At 40.8% G+C, this 19,897-nt stretch overlaps 1 protein-coding gene across 4 annotated transcripts in view; it reads left to right on the top strand.

Annotated features, from left to right (window-relative positions):
- The window catches only part of WASHC2C (WASH complex subunit 2C), a 34,497-nt gene extending 15,340 nt beyond the window's left edge, over positions 1 to 19,157 (top strand). For 3 of the 4 annotated variants that reach the window (XM_074544912.1, XM_074544913.1, XM_074544911.1), the window contains 13 exons: positions 641 to 757; positions 2,156 to 2,319; positions 2,754 to 2,865; positions 3,582 to 3,677; positions 4,794 to 4,976; positions 7,085 to 7,213; positions 7,428 to 7,523; positions 9,705 to 9,821; positions 11,422 to 11,484; positions 12,173 to 12,385; positions 14,117 to 14,713; positions 15,336 to 15,510; positions 18,674 to 19,157. In XM_074544912.1, the coding sequence (XP_074401013.1) occupies positions 641 to 757; positions 2,156 to 2,319; positions 2,754 to 2,865; positions 3,582 to 3,677; positions 4,794 to 4,976; positions 7,085 to 7,213; positions 7,428 to 7,523; positions 9,705 to 9,821; positions 11,422 to 11,484; positions 12,173 to 12,385; positions 14,117 to 14,713; positions 15,336 to 15,510; positions 18,674 to 18,810 (2,199 nt within the window). In that variant the 3' untranslated portion in view covers positions 18,811 to 19,157. The remainder of the gene's footprint in view (positions 1 to 640; positions 758 to 2,155; positions 2,320 to 2,753; positions 2,866 to 3,581; positions 3,678 to 4,793; positions 4,977 to 7,084; positions 7,214 to 7,427; positions 7,524 to 9,704; positions 9,822 to 11,421; positions 11,485 to 12,172; positions 12,386 to 14,116; positions 14,714 to 15,335; positions 15,511 to 18,673) is intronic. The other variant, XM_074544914.1, reaches the window with a different exon arrangement.
- Positions 19,158 to 19,897: the final 740 nt, after the last annotated feature.

The following is a 19,897-nucleotide window of genomic DNA, read 5'->3' as shown; positions in this document are numbered from 1 at the left end:
GAACACTGAGCAGTAGAACAAATATGAGCTTCAAGAAGCTGTTTTATTCTAAACCTGTGGTATCTGTCACACAGATGACTTCTTGCTTCTCTTGTCATGGCTGTTGAATTCCTTTTTTCTCACTCTTTAGTGTGTAAAAATTGTGGTTGCTAGTATGGAAACAGAGGTCAGAGCACAAGTTTGTGCAAGAAACCTTAAAAAAAATTGAATTAAGGTGTGCTTTTTAAATCTTTTTACCCAGTGGCAGTTCAGCTCACTTAATGCCTGTCTTCAGGACAGGATTCATTCTCCATTTCATTATACATGTTAGAGACAGTGCCCCGTTATGTTGGCTGCTGTGCTACAGAATTGCTGAGGGGTGGTTTTTGGCTGCTGGTCACATCTTGTGGAGGAGAATCTGTGAGCCAGAACCAAGCTATGTGCTAACAGGCTTCTGGTCTATCAAATGCTGTATGTGTAGGATTCCTTGTAACAGAATATGGTGTTAAACTTGAATTTATCTTCAAAAAACACCATTTCTGTATCCTATTTACATGAGAAGTGAATGGCAACAGTATCTTATATGCTGATGATTTCTCAATGAGCTTTTTGATGGCTTTGGCTTTTGATGTTTTTATACTATATTTTATTTTGTTTTAAGGATCTCTTTGGTGTGGGACCTGCCAAGAAGCACCAGGAAAAGACCCCAGAAGCAAGAGCAAAACAGTCAGGGTCTCTCAAGAAAGCTTCCAGCTTATTGTTCAGCAGTGATGAGGAGGTACTGAGGAGTGAGATTTGGTTGAAAATAGTTACTGGGCTTTATGCTTTATAAAACTTTTGAGAAGGGAACCCCAGACCAACTCTGCTGTGTCCACATGCCATGCCTGCCCCAATCCCTTGACTTGTTTGCAGCTAAGGAGGCTGATCCTTGATCCAAATTTTCACAGGATCTAGGTAATAGAAGTCATGTGGAAGAGAAAATCAGTACTTTCAATGTAATTTATAGAAGATTTTATAGCAAATGAAGACTGTTGCCAACAAATCTGACTTAAAAACACTAAAAGGGAAAAATAAGTTTGTTACTACTGCTTTAAATTCCATAAGGAAAGTTTAGCAGTTCTAGATAGATGTGTGTTGAGGTTTTCTTTGTTTTGACATGGGTTTCTTTTGTATTTGGTTTTGTTTATTGGAATTTTTATTTGCTTAAGTTTTGGGGTTTTTTTTCCTTGTTTGGATGTTTTGCTTTTTTTTTTATCTAGGGATGGGAAAATGATACATAAATAATTAGGCTTTCCATAGAGCAGCCTTCTTCTAGGGGTGGGCTAGGTATTGTCCTCCATCTTAAATGAAAGCCGGAGACACTAAAGTAAATTAAAAACTTTAAAATTAAAAACTTTTCTGGAAACCTCTGAATTAGCTCATATGAATAGGATCCAGACTCTTCTTAGTCCTCCTACCTCTCAAAATTACTCTGTTGCATAGACTTTATTACTTGTCCTAAATTGCTTGTTTAGTAGGCAACAGTAATATCTTTAGATGCATTTTTATATTAGTGTAGAATAAACCAAGTTCAAACTTTGTCATGCCTGTAATCCCTTTCACAAAGATCAAACAAAGGTGAGAAACTGGGGAAAACCACTTGAAATGCTGGAAATAGCAAAACAAACAAGCAGAAGTATCTTGTTTAGTGTGTAGGCTTGAATAAGTGGCAGATGTGGGAGGAGGTGGGTGCCTGGGGGAGAACTGCTGTGAAGGAAGTAAGTGCAGCATTGAGCACTCTACTAAAGGTGTCTTGGGTGTATATGTGGTGGAGTTTTTCTCTTTTTTCTTGTGTTTTCCCATACATCAAACTGGCTAACTATTTAAGTGGCTCCAGTAAGGTTGTACGGAGTGGCCCTACTCTTGTGACACTGCAGTTGACACTGACCTCAGTTGTCAAGAGCAGCTGTAACAAAATGTGTGTACTGTATTTTGCTGGATTAATATTGTGTGCCAGAAGGTGACCAGGCTCTTTACAAAGCCTGAGCAATGTCACATTGCAGTGGCTAAAATGCAGGCAGCTAAATCAACTAGTAGAGAGATGAAAGGACTGCCAAGATGACAAAGTGTTCCTTATAAAGAAGATTGCAAAGTGGCTTTGACCAAGACAAAAGAAAACTTGTTCCTTCTTTTTAAGGAACATTGGAATGTCTCCAAGCCAGCTAAGCCTCCTTCTGAAGATGGCCGAAAAGAAGATCCTGCAAAACCAGCAAGCACTGTCAGTCAGGCTAAAGATGTGAAGACAACAAGTCTCTTTGAGGAAGAAGATGAGGAGGATTTATTTGCAATCACTAAAGAGAGGTGACAGTCCTTGGGAGGGGAGTGGGGAGGCATTTATTCATAACAGCCCAGCAGCCCTTCCAAAACCAGATGGACCCAGGCATATTGCAAGTGTTGGTTCCTGGTGCTGTTGCTGAGGAGGAAGTAGGGGTGTGTGAGTAGGAAGGGGCAGTGCTGGGCTCTTTTGTAGCTGTGGTGGGTCATTCTCCTTGCCACCACTGAACTGGCCTTTCCATTTCTATGCCAGTGATATAAAATCCTCTTGACCTTTTTTTATTTCTACTTCTGCAGAAAGCTTTGTAGACAAGAAAGAGTGTGTTAGAATTATTGGGACAGTGAGGAAGCCAAGTGCTATATCTGGGAACACTTGCTGCAAATGATGGTCCTAAGTGATGCTTTTAAACAGATGCAGTGCATGGCCACTGAATTTTCCACTTTCTTCCCTCTCACTGCAGCCAAAGAAAGCCACAGAAGCCATCATTGTTATTTGAAGATGATGATATTAATGGAGAATCACTCTTCAGCTCCCAGTCAGTGCTACTCCCTTCAGCTGCCAAGGCTGCAGTGGTAACTCCCCATTCTTTTAAAACTAACATGGAACACTCAGTCATTTTACAGTCTGTCATAGTTGTTAGGTACTGAATATAAGTCTAACTCATTTCACATAATGGTAACTAGCAAATTGGGAATGGGAACAGGGAAGACTGAACTCTTACATGTATACTCATACTGCTGTTAGCCTAATGGAGACTTCAATATTTTCTTGACCACTTACCCTAAATTTGTTTGGTTTATGCTGAAAGCCCTTCCTAAGGATGTCCTGAAAGCTCTCAACATTAAATAACACTAAAAGGAACAAACAGCTTACTGCTGACTCAGTAGCCAGGGTTACCCTACCAAGATGATTGAGATGTGTAAACAGACTTCTTACTGACCCTCCCTATTGTGTGCTCCTGCCATCCTCTGTCTTACAAGCTTAGCCTGGCTGTGCTTTGGAACTGAGAGTATGAGATGCAAGGGATTAACAGAGCTGTATCTGTAGTAGGGATTCATATACATGTGCTTCCTGGCACTCTTCAGCCAGATTCAAAAACTCATAGTACTGGAAGTTAAAAGTTACAAACCAGAATGTCCCATGGAAGGAAAATAAGAGAAGTCAAGCATGTTGCCAGTGTCCTAGACCTCTGCAGTAGGCAAACTGAGACTCTGCTATCCCGCAGCAACATACACATTTTATATATAAACACCAATTATGTGTCACCAACATTCTCCTGATTTTGCAGGAGAAAGTAAAACCAGCTCACACACCACCTACCTTTAATGAAGAAGAAAAGGAGGAAAAGGAAGATCTGCCAGATGAAACAGTGACGTCTAACCAGGTAGAAGATACATTGTGGTATTCAAAAAAGCCTAGACCAGCTCCTGTGCCTCAAGGAACAGATGTTGCAGGGCAGCAAATAAAGGAAAAAGTGAGGGATTTTCTTACATTAATCTGAAGTTTGGTAAAGATTCAGTTAAAAAAAACCACAATCAAGTAGTGCTGCTCTGGCACGGAATTATTTTTGTGGATTGGAGGAAAAAGTTCCTTTGTCTACATTTAGAAAAATCACTTGTCAGCCAAACAGCAAATTGTTTAAATGACATTTAAAAGTTGTTTCTTAACTGATGTCCTTGAGAGGGATTGAGTTTTTTGGTGGGGAAGGAGGTAGGCAGAATCTGTTTCCATTTTCCCTCCAGAGTGGGTTGGGTAATCTTCATTTACATGAACAAAGCTTTCCTTTAAAACATAGCCTATATTAATGTATAGATTTTTCTTCAAGCTCAGTAACTTTATTTCACCATAATGAGTGATGATTTATAAAGTGATGAGTGTTATTGTGGCCTTCAGGATTGTGAATTTCTGCTGGGCAATACTGTTACAGAACAGTATTGATGAGTATTGAGTGTATTTTTGCAGAGGCTTCAGCAGAACTGATCTTGGGCATAGTCTTAGTGGGTGATTGTTGAGGAATTACCAGCTGATGAATTTCCCTTGCAATTCTTACTCCTCACACTTTTCCTGAGCACATTAAGGTTCTGGTAGTACTGTTCACTCTGAAGTATCCCAAGTTTTATGAGCTAGGTAACTCAGGGATAGTGGTAAAGCTGATTGGTGCAGTCTTGTGGTGCACATGCAGCCTGACATAGAGATGAGGAAAAAGCCTTACACAGGAAGCTGCTTATCAGTAGTGCCATGGGGTAGGGTACAGGAGGAAATTTGTCTTCCTTTCAGAGCTGAAAGGTGTGTTCTTTTCTTTATCAACTGTCTCTTGGTAAGCTGCATATTGATATTCTGTCTGCTTGGGAAAAATTAGTTGAATACAGGTGCCTACTTGGTAATGATTGCAGAACTCTGACCACTGGTGGTATTCAACCAAGAAAGCTTAGCAGAATTTTTGGGCAAACCAGAAATAAATAACAGGCTGATGTGTTACTTTTGTTCTCCTTTGGTGGAGCCTTTTACAGTAATATCTTCAGAGCCAGCTGACAATTCAGATTTGTTTGCAACATCACCACCAGCTCTGGAGAAAGATGTGAAAAGCCAAGCTAAGAAAGTGTTAAGCTTATTTGAGGAGGAAGAAGAGGAGAGACTGGAAGATGATGATGGCATAAAAAATGCACAGAAAGGAGTTGATGTGGTGAGTGTAAGGATGTTCTTGAACACTGAGAAATGGTATTTCCATCTCTGTTTTTCTAGGCAAGGTTTTGTTTACATTTCTATATAGATGTTTCAGTGCAGCTACTTGATTTTTGCTTTGTAGAACTGACTCTTCAGTTACTCCTCAAGGTCAAATACACTAGGAAGTAAAATAATGTGGAGTTTTAAGCCTTATGGTTTATCTCCCTTTTTTTTTTAACGGTGTTACAGTATGCTTGCTTGGTATATGCCTTCAGACTTAGGTTCAACAATAATTACCTTAATCCTATGTTTTCTTCTGTTTTTGAGGTATGTGTATTCATTTTTTTAAAAAGCTTCCAGCAACCGTATTATTAGTCTGGCTTTTCTGCTATAGTGTGTACCATCAAGAGGTGCACTTGGAATTTTCAGCAGCAATATCCTTCAATCCATGGCAATATTCTTGTTTCTACTTGATGCAAATGTACTGAATTTTTTTCTGTAAGTTTAAAGTAGGGTGAAAAGTTATATACTATATACCACAGTGTACCACGAGGTTTTGTCATCTTAGTGTGACCATGTAAAGTAAGCAGCCAGTCCTAAAAGCTGTGTACACTTTACTCAGAAGCCCTTGGAACTTAATGAAATAGATGACTGTTGTAGAAAAAACAGTTTAGAGCAGCTCCTGAGTTAAAATGGATTGTTAGCTTGGGCCCTTGTTTATCACTTGTGAATGAATACTGTGTTTGGTTTTTTGTGGGGAGCACACTGGGAGATGATTGAAAGAAGTCACACCTGTCGTATGAAATAGAAATCTATTCAAATCTTTCCTTCAAAGTTCTCATCTTTCAGCATATTATAGTCACAAAGTGATTAAGGTGCTGAAGTGCAAAAATCAGAACAGTAATTTATGAATTTAACCTTTTTGATAGGCAAATCTGAAAGGTGCTTTTCTGGCTTATTTCAACTTGTGTGTGGATAATTCTAGATTTGCATTAGGTTTTCACATATCTGGGCATAAACAGTAGTTCTAGTGCTCTAAAAATGTCACCTGGCTTTTGGTACGAAATTAAAGCTGGGGCAGAGAGAGAATGAGAATGTAATAAAGAAATTACAGTAGTAAAAATCATAGGAGAGGGTGTATGGATGAAAAGTGGTGTACTGGAAATTAAATTTAGGCAGCCCCTTGGGGTTCATGGAGACTTAAACAGGAATGGGTAGAATCAGGCTTTACTCCTATGAAGACCACTCTTGCTGCCTGGATTTTGTCTGATGTCATAGTATTGGACAGCCAGTCATGCTCTGAAGGGGCATCCTTTAATTTGAGTTGTTTTAATAGGGACAAATGAGTGGTAAAACCCAGATATGGGTCTTTACCTGGACATTTGAGTGGGGCCTTTGTCTTTGCACCTGGGTGCCTGCAATGACCATGGTCATACACAGGCATTGGTTTTGGTGCTGGAGCTGATACTCATTACCAGGTAATGGAGGACTTACAGGGTGATGTGGGTAACTGCAATCTTCCCCACAGCAGCAAATTTGAAAGTACAAGTTCTTGCCAAAGGCAGTATGTTCTGTTCCTCCATGTGGGTGTTTGCTTGCTTGCACAGGAGAAGAACAGGGAGTCTAGCAACAATAATAGCTTTACTGGCCTTTTGTTAAAAAAAAATCTATTTTTTTATTCTTCTTTGAAAATATCACTTAGGAAGATAACCAAGAGATTCTCTTCCTTTCACTACTATGTCCTGCATCCTTAACTGAAATTTTTGAGACACAAAAGTCTTACTGGGATATAAACCTTACTGTACAGTTGTGATAACATACTGAAAAGTTGTTGTTTTCCTTTTGAAGGGAGCTTTAAAGTAAATAGTAGCAGCTGGATCTTAGATCAGCAGACACAGATATTGTGGTGAATGGCTTCTCATTAAATTGAACTGTAAATACAAATATTTACATTGTAAGTTTTGCAAATTTGGTCAAAATAAAACAACCAGCAGTTAAAGTTGTATTTTTGTTACCAGTACAGGGCTGTAGTGTAGCCTCAGGGAATTGTAGCCTGCCTTATCATGAGGCAAATAACCTCCTCACAGAGGGAGTTTCTCACTGTGTGGACCTTTCTCCTCCTTCCAGGCTTCTGAGAAAAGTACTGGGCCCAAAAGCACTGGGGTCTTTCAAGATGAAGAGCTTCTCTTCAGTCACAAACTTCAGAAGGACAATGACCCAGATGTTGACCTCTTTGCCAGCCCCAAGAAGTCAATGGTGAGTTCAAAGCCTTCCTCTGAACCTCCTGTTTAAAAGCAATCTTTGGAGTGTTCAGTGTACTGATGTTCCTTGTTTGGGCACAGCTTAGAGGTCACTGATTTCCAGGGAGGGCCAAATGCTAATGTCAGTTATATTCTGGCATCATGGGCTGAAAGGGATGAGCTTTGTGTGGGTCTGTGACACACCTTTTCTTTGTCCTGTGTTTCTTTAGTCTGCGAGCCGCATCCTGAAGCCGTCACCTGGAGGAGGGCTGTTTGGGGATGATGATGAGGATGATCTCTTCAGTACTGCTAAAACAAACATTCCGGTACCTGCTTCTCTATTGTAAATGCCTTAAGTAAAAGAGATGGGAAAGAAGTGTAGGGAAGGGATTTTCTCCATTTGTATGCCCACAAGAAATTAAGTAACTTTTCAAATCTTTTTGAGAGAGCAGAAATGGTCATTGTGACCCTGAAGACATAGGGAGCAAACAGATGCCTTGGGTCTCTCAGAGCTGGGATGAAATAATTGGATTCTGTTTCCTTTTATGTACACCTGGGACTGGCTTAGGTGTAAGACAGCACACCTGAGCAGAAATCAGAGTAGTAGAGTTTGCTTTGTTTAATTGCTTAACTTGCTGATATTACTTCCCTGTGCTTTATGCATGACTGATGAGCTGTGCTCTGAGAGTTGTGTAATTCAAGTTTCTGCAGGTTGGTTTGATCTCAGGTAATGATACAGTGTTAAAATCCTCATGGTCACCCAATTGCTTTTAAAGGGCAAGTAGGTGCAGTAATGAACTAAACTGTGTTACAGGTGATCTGAGGTCAAAGTCATAACATACATTTTAAACTGCTATTTTTAAATACAGTTATATTAATTAAATTGAAACTAACTTTTACTTTAGTCTATATTCATGTCTATAGCTGGAAGTTAGGCTAGAAAACTGACAATAGTTCCTGAAAGCTATTTCTTTGAGGACTCTGGACAGAGTAGTCTTAAGTAATTAGTGCTTGGGAGACTATATATGGAGCCTGGTTGCTCCATAAAATATAAAAATAGCACAATTCCTTAGCTAGCGTTGTGCTTTTATTTTCTCTGCTGTTTAGTTCATGAGGAAATATGTATGCATTTGAGAGTTTATTGAAACTCTCATTAATAATTGTTAGCACAGACAGCAAAGGTTGAGGTAGACTAAAGGAATGGAGGAATGGAAGACCCTTGCTTTGCAGAGCCATAATTCCATGCCTATTGTTGTAGTCAGCTGACCTTGGCAAGATGCCAGACAGTCACCAAAGCCCCTCACTCCCCTCTGCAGCTGGACGGGGAGAGAAAATATAACAAAGTTATATATTTTATATAAATGAGTTGAGACAAGGACTGGGAGAGATCATGCACAAAATACTTACACAGGCAAAACAGATTTGAATTAGAGATATTAGTTGAATTTATTTCTATCAAAATCAGAGTGGAATAATGAGAAGTAAGATAAGACCTTAAAAACACCTTTCTCCCATCTGTCTCTCTTTCCCAGCTCTACCTCCTATCCCCCCTGTGCAGGGAGATGGGAAATAGGAGTTTAGGTCAACTCATCACACCTTGTTTCTGCCACTGCTCAGAGAGGGGAGTCCTTCTCCTGGTGCAGCATGGGGTCCTTCCCATAGGAGACAGTTCTCCATGAACTTCCCCAGCCTAAGTCCATCCCATGGGGTCACCCTTTCATGGGGTGCAGTCCTTTGGGCATAGCCTGGCCCAAACTGGGTCCCCCACAGGGTCACAAGTCCTACCAGGAGACCTGCTCCAGTGTGGGCTCCTCTCCCACAGTTCTGCAGGTCCCTGCCCAGACCCAAACCTCCTTTGGGTTCCCAGCCTCCTCTCAAGTACCCACCCACTCTGGCTGGGTCTCCTCCACAGGCTGTGAGTGAATTTCTGCCCCCGTGTGGATCTCCATGGGCTACAGGGGCACAGCTGCCTCACCATGGTCTGCACCACAGGCTGCAGGGGCATCTCAGCTCCAGTGCCTGGAGCACTTCTCTCCCTCCCTCTGCACTGACCTTGGTGTCTGCAGGGCGGTTCCTCTCCCGTGTTCTCATCCCACTCTTTTCTGGCTGCAATTACATCTGTGCAATAACTTTTTTTTTTTCTTAAGTATGTTATAATGGAGGGGTTACCACTGTTCCGGATTGGCTCAGCCTAGGCCAGCAGCACATCCATCTTTGGAGCCACCAGGGATTGGCACTGCTAGATATGGAAAAAGCTTCTACCAGTTTCTTACAAAATCCACCCCTGTAGCTCCCCACCACCGCTACCAAAACCTGGCCATGCAAACCAAGTACAACTATGCACAGCAGGATCAAAAGATGTGGCCATTTTTCTGTTCTGTTAAAAGCAAGATTTTAAAGATTTTTGCTTGTGTTCTTTTGGGGTTTTGGGTTTGGTTTTTTTTTTTGGATCTGCACACCATGCTTTTTACCCCTTTCATGTTGACTTGTGCCCATAATGCTTTCAGAAAATGGCCGAGAAGAAAACTCTTCAGACCAGTGTTGGCCCTTCCTCAGTGAGCAGTAACTTAGAAAATGCTTTAAGTGCCAAGCAAGATGAGACTCTGAAGGCAGCAACCACAGAGGCAAGTACTTAAATCTTGTGTCTTAAACAGCATGAAAAGAAAAAGGAGATGTATAATCCTGTTTTAATTGTCTTGGAAAGATGAAAAGTAATGCCTGGATTCACTGGCTGCCAGGCAGCAGTGTGTGACCAAACTGCTCTGCTTATCACCAGGTGCATTGTTAGTAGCAAGAAGTTTAAATGTTATTGATGTTTTATTCATTGTACATGCACATTTCACTTTAAAAAGTGAAATGACAGTGAAGAGCTACACCCTAGGTACTGAAAATTAGTTGTTTCTTCTTCTCTGAAGTGCCAGTGTCTGTTGGCGTGAATATGGTCTTTAAAGGCAGCCTTTCTCAGAAAGGAGATCAGGGCATGCAGCACAAATCTGTGTCAGTTGAGACTCCTATCTTGGAGTCTCTTTGGTGAGTAAACAAGACTCCTGTCCTTAATCTTGCAGAACCAAGAGTCTCTGGGAGAGGTGATCTGGTTCAGAGTTCTGGTCTGTGTCTCACCAGAGGTGCTTGATGGATTTTCATGTGTACAAGATCAGCTTTTTGTTGTAGGGAGTGGGAGTTTCTTTTTTTCCCCTGGGCTGAAGAACACAGAGGACACCTGTAGGGTTAGTAATTAGCATGTCTTCCCTTTTTGTAAAGTGTTGTTTAAGTTTAAAACCAGGCTCATCTTCCTGTTTTTTGTAGCTACTGTAGCTACAGCCAGCTTAGGAATGGTTTTAGCCTGTCTGAGGTTAAGCTGAACACCATATGCAATTAAGTAGAGAAAAATCTCCTCAGATGCTAGGATTCCTCTGTCATGCTCTCAAGCCCTTCAAACTAGTGTTGTAACTCTTGCAAAGTCTCAGTCAGTTACTTCAACGTAGCTGAAGGAGTTCTGACTGCCCAGTCATACCAACAGCACTATTACCTAACTCACAGAACCATGCAGACTTCAAACTTGGGGAGAGCAAGCCATGGGAAGTGCACCTTAGCTGATTTGATTCATTCCTTGAGTCCTAGAATTGGCCCAAGTCTTCAGACCAAACAGCTGCTCCTGTAGCCTAGTCTTCTTTCTAGCACTACTGGCCTGGTTTTTTTTAGAGGAACACTCACTTCTCTGAAGCTGTTTTTTTTTTTGAAGTCTGAGTGGAACAGTTTTGAAGCTCTCTTGGCTTCCATGTGGGCTTCATTGAAGTCTGTAGCCCTGTTACAGCCAGTCACAAAGAGAAAAGTTAGATCATTGCCTGGCAATATGGCTTCATATCACCAGGGCACAGAATAAGCAAGGAGAAAGAAGGTTGCTGTCCTGCCTGAGGGCAGCTGTCTTATCTGTCCTAGTGATGGCAGTGACCTGGAAAAAATGGATGCTGTTCAGTTACCATGGCAAAGTGTAATATTGGGTAGAAGGATGGGTGAATGAAATGTAATGAAGATGGGGCCATCGCATGTGGGAAGCTGAAAACTTTGTGACTATAGCTCTAATGGTAGAATGTTATGATAACAAGGTATCTTCAGAAAAAATTGGTAAGCAATTAGCTACTTTCTATACATGTATTAAAATGAAAACTATAGTTGGTTGATAACAACTTGTCAACTTGTTTAATCCAATGTAATTTTGTGCAGAAATCTACAGGTCCTGTTCCCATTAAAACCAAAGAGCCTTCATCTCGGATTGGAAAGCTACAAGTAATTAACTTTACTGGCACTTTAACTTTCAAAAAAAAAAAAAAGAAAATCTTCCTTGCCTCACTGATAGCTTTCCCTGAACCAAAATCTTATTGCTTCCTTACCTTATTCTTGCAACATTATTATTTTTTTTTCAGATGGCATATTTTTGATTGCTTTTTCTGTATCGCATGTTTAATATTATTTCCTCCTTCTGTTTCAGTCCTGACTCTAAGCAGCACTATTTACTCATGCTGGGGGGGCAGAGGGTGGGCTCCACTTTGAACTGCTATTGTTCTTAGCACTATTAAGTAGGTTTAGAGACTTTTAGGGGGGACTATGGTTATGTCCCTTCTGACACAAAATGACAAATAACTGTCTATATCACAGTACCATTCAAAGTCAGAATCATTGTTTCCTCAGACAGAATATTGATCTACGTAGGTGTTTGGTCTGGCATAAGTTGACCCTGCTGTTCCTGAAGCTCTTACACAGAATAATAGTGTTGACCTCTCCACAATTTTAGTGAGACTGAGCTTGTGGGAGACAAAGAAGTTCTTAAGTCTGAGAAAAGCCAGGTACTTTAGAAGTAGAACTTGTTTACCGAGATACACTAGTTCTTGCTGCTTCTCTGGGGCAATGCCTGCTCTGGAGCAGTAGTAATGTGATCTCTCTCTGTGTGTATGTTTTTGTTGTCCCTGTTTTGTAGGCTAACTTAGCTATTAACCCTTCAGCCTTACTACCTGGTGCCATGCCTAAGGTTTCCAATCTCAAGTCCCCCTTACCAGTGCTGGACACTCCATTACATGAGCCCAAGGAGGTGCAGAACAGTGAAACCTTCTCTGCCACAGGAAGCAATGAAGAGATGGGTGTAAGCTTTGATCAGCCCATGCAAGCAGACACCTTGCACAACGCCAATAAGGTAACCTTGGTATTTAGGATAAGAGGAAGGGGGGTTTATAAACACAGTCTGTCCTCGTGCATGAGTTTGTTTTGGTATGCAAGTTCTGCTAACAGTGTGGTTTATCTGAATCTAAATGGGACTGTGAAAATCTAATCCCTTCTCACTTCTGTGGATCACTGAAGAGAAAGTCTAGCTTAGCACCTATACTTAGCTCAGTGAGGGGCTTATGCAGATACCTGGTGCCTTTTAAAGTACATGAGTACCTTTTCCAAATACTGGATTTCCCTGTTGGTTGAAGGTATGTTAGCATAACATCTTGTCCCATCCCAGGAGAAACCAACCCAAAAAAATATTTAAAAGACATCTTGCTAGGCTAACTATAAAACAGGTTACAGGCAGCTGCTTTCACAAGCTATCCAGAACACATCACTGCTGTAGGGTGACCTTTAACTCCTCTGTGGATAAAAATGTCACACTGTCCTGAACTGTAAGTCTCACTTCTTTTTCAAGGAAAACTTTTGTTTTCACACAAAGGAAAACAAAAAGAAGTGTTACAGCTTTTGATGTGGCAAATCTCTGCCTCCTGACTCACTTGTTTCTTGTTTTTCACTCATACTTTCTACTTTATGGACTGCAAAAGACATATTCTAATTAGAGACTTAGTTGTTCTTTTAAAAAATGGAAGTGTCAGCCATGTAGTTCAGATTTCATCTAGGTGCCTATGATATTATAAGTCTGTGGCGTTTCCTGACAGCAGCAGTTTGAGTAAGATAACTTAAGATTTTAACTTTGATTCTTTCTTCCTCTGATGCTGATGAGGCATCAGAGATGACTTGGAAAGATACAGCAGCCACCAACAACCAGGGCTGACATGACCCCTTAGTGACAGGGTTTGAAGCTTGTACATCAGCCTGGTGCATTACTGTGTAGGCATAGTTGTTTCCAATAGCAGCGTGTTCCAACAGACAAAGCTCTCTATTATGATACTTTTAAATAGATAGGCCTGCAAAGAATAGACTGCCTGTAGCTGCATATTGCCAACCTTGAATGCTGATTTTAGTGTAGTGATGATGCATGTTTTTTACATAAGTAATCTGAGAAGAAGCATCTTGGTAACTATAGAGTGAATGCTTTTTGTGGCTCAGGTTAGATGCTGTAATTTTGGCATAACATTGCTTCTTCAACCTTTCAACTTTGAATGTAAATATATCCAGTCAAATGCACTTTTTTTCCAACGGCTGGAACAAAGCAACCTTCCCAGCATTCTGCTCTTTCAAAGAACAGTGCATGAAGCAATTAACAAAAGGGAAGAAGTTGTAGTGATCTATTTCCTACCCATGTAAATACTCCTGTCCATGTGGGATAGGGGAGAGGCTGTAATGGAAACTTGCAGGGGGCTTCCTTAAAAGCAGCAATTAACTGCAACAGGCTATACATAAAATGAAATTGTGTGGAAAATACAATTAGTCATGGCTTGAACTGCACTGTAAAATCCCCTAGATTAGCAAGGTGACAGGCTGACTAAGGTATTACCTGAAGCCAAGGGGCTAGAGTGGCTTGCTGACCTGTTGTGACTCTATTTGCAAGTGCTATTGCTTTTGTACACCAGTTCCATCGCTGTGGAAAGGGCAGCAAATCAGAAATCCTAGGTTATATTTCTAAATCTTTCTCCTAACTACTCCAGACTTGAATGTCCTGTGGGGCTTTTTTCTTATGTATGACCTGCTTTGCTTTTCTCCTTGCTTGCAGACCAGGATCAGGGTTTCAGGGAAGCGCAGACCCCCAAGCAGAATGGCGCGGCGTCTGGCTGCCCGAGAGGCTGAAGTGAGTGAGGACATGGACACTAATAAAGAGCCACAATTCTCTCTACCAAAACAGATGTCAGCAGTAGAGAGCATAAAGGAGCCTCTTGCTGCTGAAGCAGAGTCCAAGGAAAATGGCTTTCTCTCTAGCTTGTCGCTACCAGCTCACAGCAATGTTTTGTCTGCTGGGACAAACAAGCTCCTTCCTCCAGAATCCACAGAAAATGGGGATGATCTGTTTGAATCTGAAGACCTTTTTGCAAGTAGCTCAACATCCAGACCAGTTACACAACCAAAGCTGAAGGAAGGAATGCCAGACAGTATGGCTAACAAACCCATAAAGGGCAGGGAGAAAAAGCCTGATCTGGGTGACCAGGACAGCAATGATCTCTTCCAGCCTGTACAACAAAAGTCTTTAACAAAAAGCAGCCCTATACCTTTTTTGGAGGAAGATTCTCTCTTCACCTCTCAAAAAACTGGAAAAAAGGAGTTAAAATCTGCTGTCCACCAAGCAGCTGACCCTACTGCCCAAGATATCTTTGAGGTAATGTCTGAACCTGCCACGTTGGTTTTTGTTTCCCAGGTCCATATGTAGACCCCTCTAAATTAGACTTAATGGAGGCTGCTGAATAGGATGGGGTGTGCAGGATAAGGGAGTGAAGTAAACTCTGAATTCTGCTCCACTGCTGGGATATAGAAACTCTTTGGTTGTTCAGCCCCTGACTAACAGCAGTAGTTTAAAAGGTGGAGTCTTAACACAGCGCTGGCATGCACTGAATGTGCTGTGACAGCATACCTTTTTCTGAATAATAAGGTATTTGGTTCTTATTTATTAACTGTCTGTTCAATTCCCAGCAACTAAATAACACTTTAAAAAAAGGAATAAAATTGGTGGGCTGGGCACTTGATACAGGCCTCTGTGAGCTGTACTTGACCTGTGTACAATCCACTACTAAGGCACTTTTGCCGAGTCCCCCATGAGGAAAAGGGTCTCAAACTTCTTGCTAGTTAGGTTGGCAAAGACCTCTCAGATTGCTGAGTTCAACCTTTGTCTGATAAGCCCAGGAAACCCAAGTCTTCTAAACATCTCAGCTGCTGTGTACAGATAATTTGACTATTCTCTTGAAGTGTGTTGTGGATTGATGAGATCTTTATTTTTCTTCAAGGATGATATATTTGCTACTGAGGCAATTAAGCCAGTGACCAAAATTAAAGAGAAAATACCAGAGACAAACCTGTTTGATGATAACATTGATATTTTTGCGGATCTAACTGCAAAACCAAAAGAAAAGAAGACCAAGAAGAAGGTGGAACAAAAATCCATATTTGATGATGATATGGGTAAGTGTATGCATAAGCAAAATCTTGCTAGTAGTCTTGTACTGTTGTCCTGAATTGCATTAATCTAAGATGCTTTAGGACCTTCTGCTTTTCAGCTTCTCTGAAATCTCTAGTCATCTTTGGATTTTAATCTTGGATGAGAATTTTCTAGATTTGTAGAACTAGCATGGCATTAAAGTAGTTTAGGAGAGAGTCTAAAATTGTTCTGAGAAAAAGTTTAATTCCTGTAGGGAATTACTCCAGACAAGTTCCTAAGAGACTCATCTCACGTTATGGCTCTGAGACAGATTCCGTATTTCAATTTGCTCAGCTTTTTCTTTTTGTATTGCATTTTCAGATGAATCACTGTTACAAGCAAACTATCATCTCTGTCCATCCCACCTTTACTATTGTGTTAACTACCTTGGAGCCCATAAGCTTTTGTTTACATTCATGTACCCAGGACAATTTACAGATACTACACCTGAAACCAAATGTTTGCTATGTAAAATTTGTTGAAAAAACAGTGAGTAGTAATGTGAAATGATGCACAAAGCATGCTTCTTTCTTCTCTATCAGCAGAGATACTGAAAGTAATGTGATCCTCAGCTCTGTTCTCAGACTCTTCATGTACATAGCTCTTTGAGATTGCATGTATTTCTTTTCTAAGACAAAATTTCTTCTCCGGCTTTGGTTCTTGTCAAGTCTTCATTCCCTCTGACTTACTCAAATTGAATCTGACTTACCACTGTTTTACTTGGACTGCTGCTAAGCACTCTAGCCTGATGGCTGAAGTCTGTAAATGTGCTAGAAAACTTGCTGGAGAATGAGCATCTTGAGATTTCAAAATCTTCTTGATTGATATAAAAAATAGGACTTAAAGGTTTATTAGAAAGGTATTTGAAATACATATTGGATGATTTTTTTAAAAATCTTATTTTAATAATTTACATTTTTTCATGTAGTCTATAGTAAGTGAAAAAAAATTTGCCAAGCAGTTACCCCTTCCAAATATTCAACAGAAAAATCTGAACTGAATGTTGAAAAAAACAGTCGTAGAGTCCCACTTGAAAATTAGCCACAACAGAACCTGTTGTTTGTACTTCCACTTTTGACATCAACTCTGGTGCTAGAGCTTTGTGTTTGATGTCACAGCTGATCTTGATGCCTATTGCACCTAAAGTACCTGCATCTGATGGACTTCATCTTCCTGTGGAGTGGTGACTATTCAGTGGTACAGCCAGAAGTATGCAGCTCCTTAATGCCCATGGAGCTCCACCACACCCACAGGAGTGCAGGGAGATGCCTGAAGATGTGAGTGTTCAGCAGTAGAATTGTGGAACTGGCACTTGCCTACATTTCACATTAAGGGCTGGCTTAAGTGATGGTGGTAGCACTTTTACAGAGCTGTGTGTGTTTGTCTTAGGAGAACCTTTCTGCTGCAAATGAAACAGTAAATTTCAGCTGCAGTTTGAGAGGGGATGAAGGCTGCAGGCTGTTTTCTTTCATCCTACCACACCTTTCAGTCACTAGAGTCCCTAATCACCTTATTGCTGATGTCACCTCTGCCTGTCTTCAAAATGGTCACTGAGCTTTCTTGCACTCTGACAAATACTGTTTTCCCTGGGCAAAATGTTTGTGTTCTTTAAGCCTCTTTATAAAAAATAGGAGTGATACCTCTACAGCTTAGGGCAGTCTCTGTACTTCCCCTCTGCTGTAAAGCTAATCCATGTAATAGCTTCTTGCTTTGGAGTGATGCCAGTAGGGGATTGCTCTGTTTTGCTGCCTTTCTAAACTGCTCTTGTGTTGAAATGTGGTCCTGGATTATTCCTGTGTAATCCCTATGATCAGCACAGTAGCAGACACATGCTGAATTGGAAGTAGTGAGAAGAGACAGGGAAACACTTTTTGATAGACCACATTGTGCTTGGCCTCTGCTCAAGGTTAGGCTGCGTGCTGAAGATTGAACTATTATACTCTGGGTTTCTATACTCTGGATTAGTAATTCATAAAATATTCTGAGTTGGAAGGGACTCACAAGGATCCTCAAGTCTGACTCTTACATGAATGGCCCATATGGGGATCAAACCCACAACTTTGCTGTTATTAGAGCCATGCTCTGACCAGTTAGACTCAGTGGCTATATTAACCTCTATATAACACCCATATTTTCTTCATAGGGATTCAAGACCAGTTATGTGTTATTTACACTGGCCTTGTGAATCACTAGTGATCCTCATATCTAAGGCTTTTAATTTTTTTGGTTTTATACTCTGACTGCATAATCTGAGTATCCTAAATTTCTTAGTTTAGAGTACAAGATACACTGTTGTGTACGCTCAGGAAACCTCATGGTAACCCCTCAGCACGTGTATGGTAGCAGCTTCATCTCTTTCATGAGCACAGTCCTGAACACAATCAGTTCTAGCCACAGCAGGACTGTGAGCTCTGCAGCTGACACAGGCTATCTATGTTGGATGATTTAATTTCTACGTATTGTTGTCCTCTGCCTTAATGGCAGTGTGATATTTGTCCACTTTGTGATCCTGGTTATTCACAATAGATATGCTTGTATTGAGGGAGGCGCTGCAAGATCTTGATTCAAAACTGTACAGACTTCTTGAATGTTCATCAGGATAGTGGTTATAGCTGTCTGCCTCCTTGCATCTTAGCAATGGTCTGTTCTCAGGGGATTTTTATTATGTTCTTACTGTGCTGTACACTAGACTCATGGTTAGTGAATATCACCACAGTAGTTGCTAGAAACCACCATCTTTTCCTCTTTGGATTTTCTTTAGCAACAACCTCACAGCTCTTGGATCTCTCAGGTTCCTCAGACACTAATGTTCTAGATAAAGAGGGATGTTATCTGGCACTTGCATGATAGAATTTATTGTGGAGCTTTAATTTATTAGTACTTTACAAATGCTTGTGAGAACCTGAACATGTTATAAAATACAAGTATTACGCTGTCTACTAAGAAGGAAAAAAAAAATCTTAACAGCTAACAACTCCCATGTATGTCCTTACAAATGCATTCAGAATTGCAAGTAGCAGGAAAGAATTTGTTTATCACAGAATGTCCTTGGCAGTCACTGCTGTGTGATGGAGTCTCTTGTGTACAATGTTGCTACTGTTTAGTAGTCACTTCTCATTAAAATCTATTTTTTGTTCCCCTCTTTAGATGATATCTTCTCTAGCAGCCAAGTCAAGATACCTACTCCTAAAACCAGATCTTCCCAAGCAGCCTCAGAACCAAAATCTGAAAGCAAGATCCTGAGCACATTTGATGACCCGCTGAATGCCTTTGGAGGCCAGTAGTCAAGGGGATGTGTTGCAGAGAAGCAGCCTTCCTTAGCCCTGTCCAGTACTAATACTCTGGATTCTCTAATTCACTAGAACTGGAACGAGATGGACATGCATATTTAAGTGAGATTACCCATTTAAAATGGTTAGTATTCTCTTGTGCTAGTCTAATTCTGCTAAATTATATATTTTTTAAAAAATACAGTAACCTCCTGCTATCATGTTTCCATGGTGCCGAGATGAATACAGCCTGTGCAATACCTGCAATGAAGTAATCTATTATATAAAGTATAGTTTGTTTTATTGAACAGATCTATAGATAAAATAATTGATAAATAGTAAATGGAGTCTGTTAAACTTGATCTGTCTGCACGTCTTACTTTCCTCTTCTTGCTTAGAATGTGTGCATCATGACTTGAGTGCTACCAAAACCATTTCCGTGCCTTGTCTGGGTCAGCTGCCATCTACTGAGCTAGTGGGAGGGTAAGGCTGGGTTCAGTACCAGGTACAGCTTCTCTTACAGATGGAGCAGTTAGGAAATCTCAGAGCAGGACTTGTCACCAGCTCTAATGAGGTATTTTCATATAGGCAGCTAATGTGGGTTGTAAAAATAACAACAGTTAATGCTGCTTTGCCAGGGAAAGTGTGTTACAAATGAGCACCAAGCGGTCCATGAAGACAACAGAAACCTAACAGTGTCTTCTGTTCAAGCTGTAGGCCATTAAATGAGATTTTTCACCTGCATGGAGCTGCCAGAGTTTTGCAAATAAGTGTTTTCACAAAGTCCATCTGTCCAGAGCACGCTTGGTCACTTCCAGGCTGACAGGCTGACTTTGTGGAAAGACTCTTTTGTGCCTAAAGGTCTGCTTTCCCCTCTCCTCCATAACACAGTGTAGGCTGTATACAGGAGGTTGCTGCTCTGGAATCCCTCTAACCATGGAATGTATTTGGTCTAACTGCTTCCTGTATTTTCTAGATTGCCTTCTGAAACAGATGCCATTAACTGTACTTGATACCCAGCGGTAGACACTTGCTCTCCTGCATGCACACAAGGAGAGCAAATGCATACATGCAGGAGGATCAAATGTTTATTTTATTTTAT

This window comes from Zonotrichia albicollis, chromosome 7 (assembly GCF_047830755.1).
Source record: "Zonotrichia albicollis isolate bZonAlb1 chromosome 7, bZonAlb1.hap1, whole genome shotgun sequence".
Classification (NCBI taxonomy): Eukaryota; Metazoa; Chordata; class Aves; order Passeriformes; family Passerellidae; genus Zonotrichia; species Zonotrichia albicollis.
The sequence above is the reverse complement of the archived record's forward strand: the minus strand, read 5'-3'. Positions and strand labels throughout refer to the sequence as shown.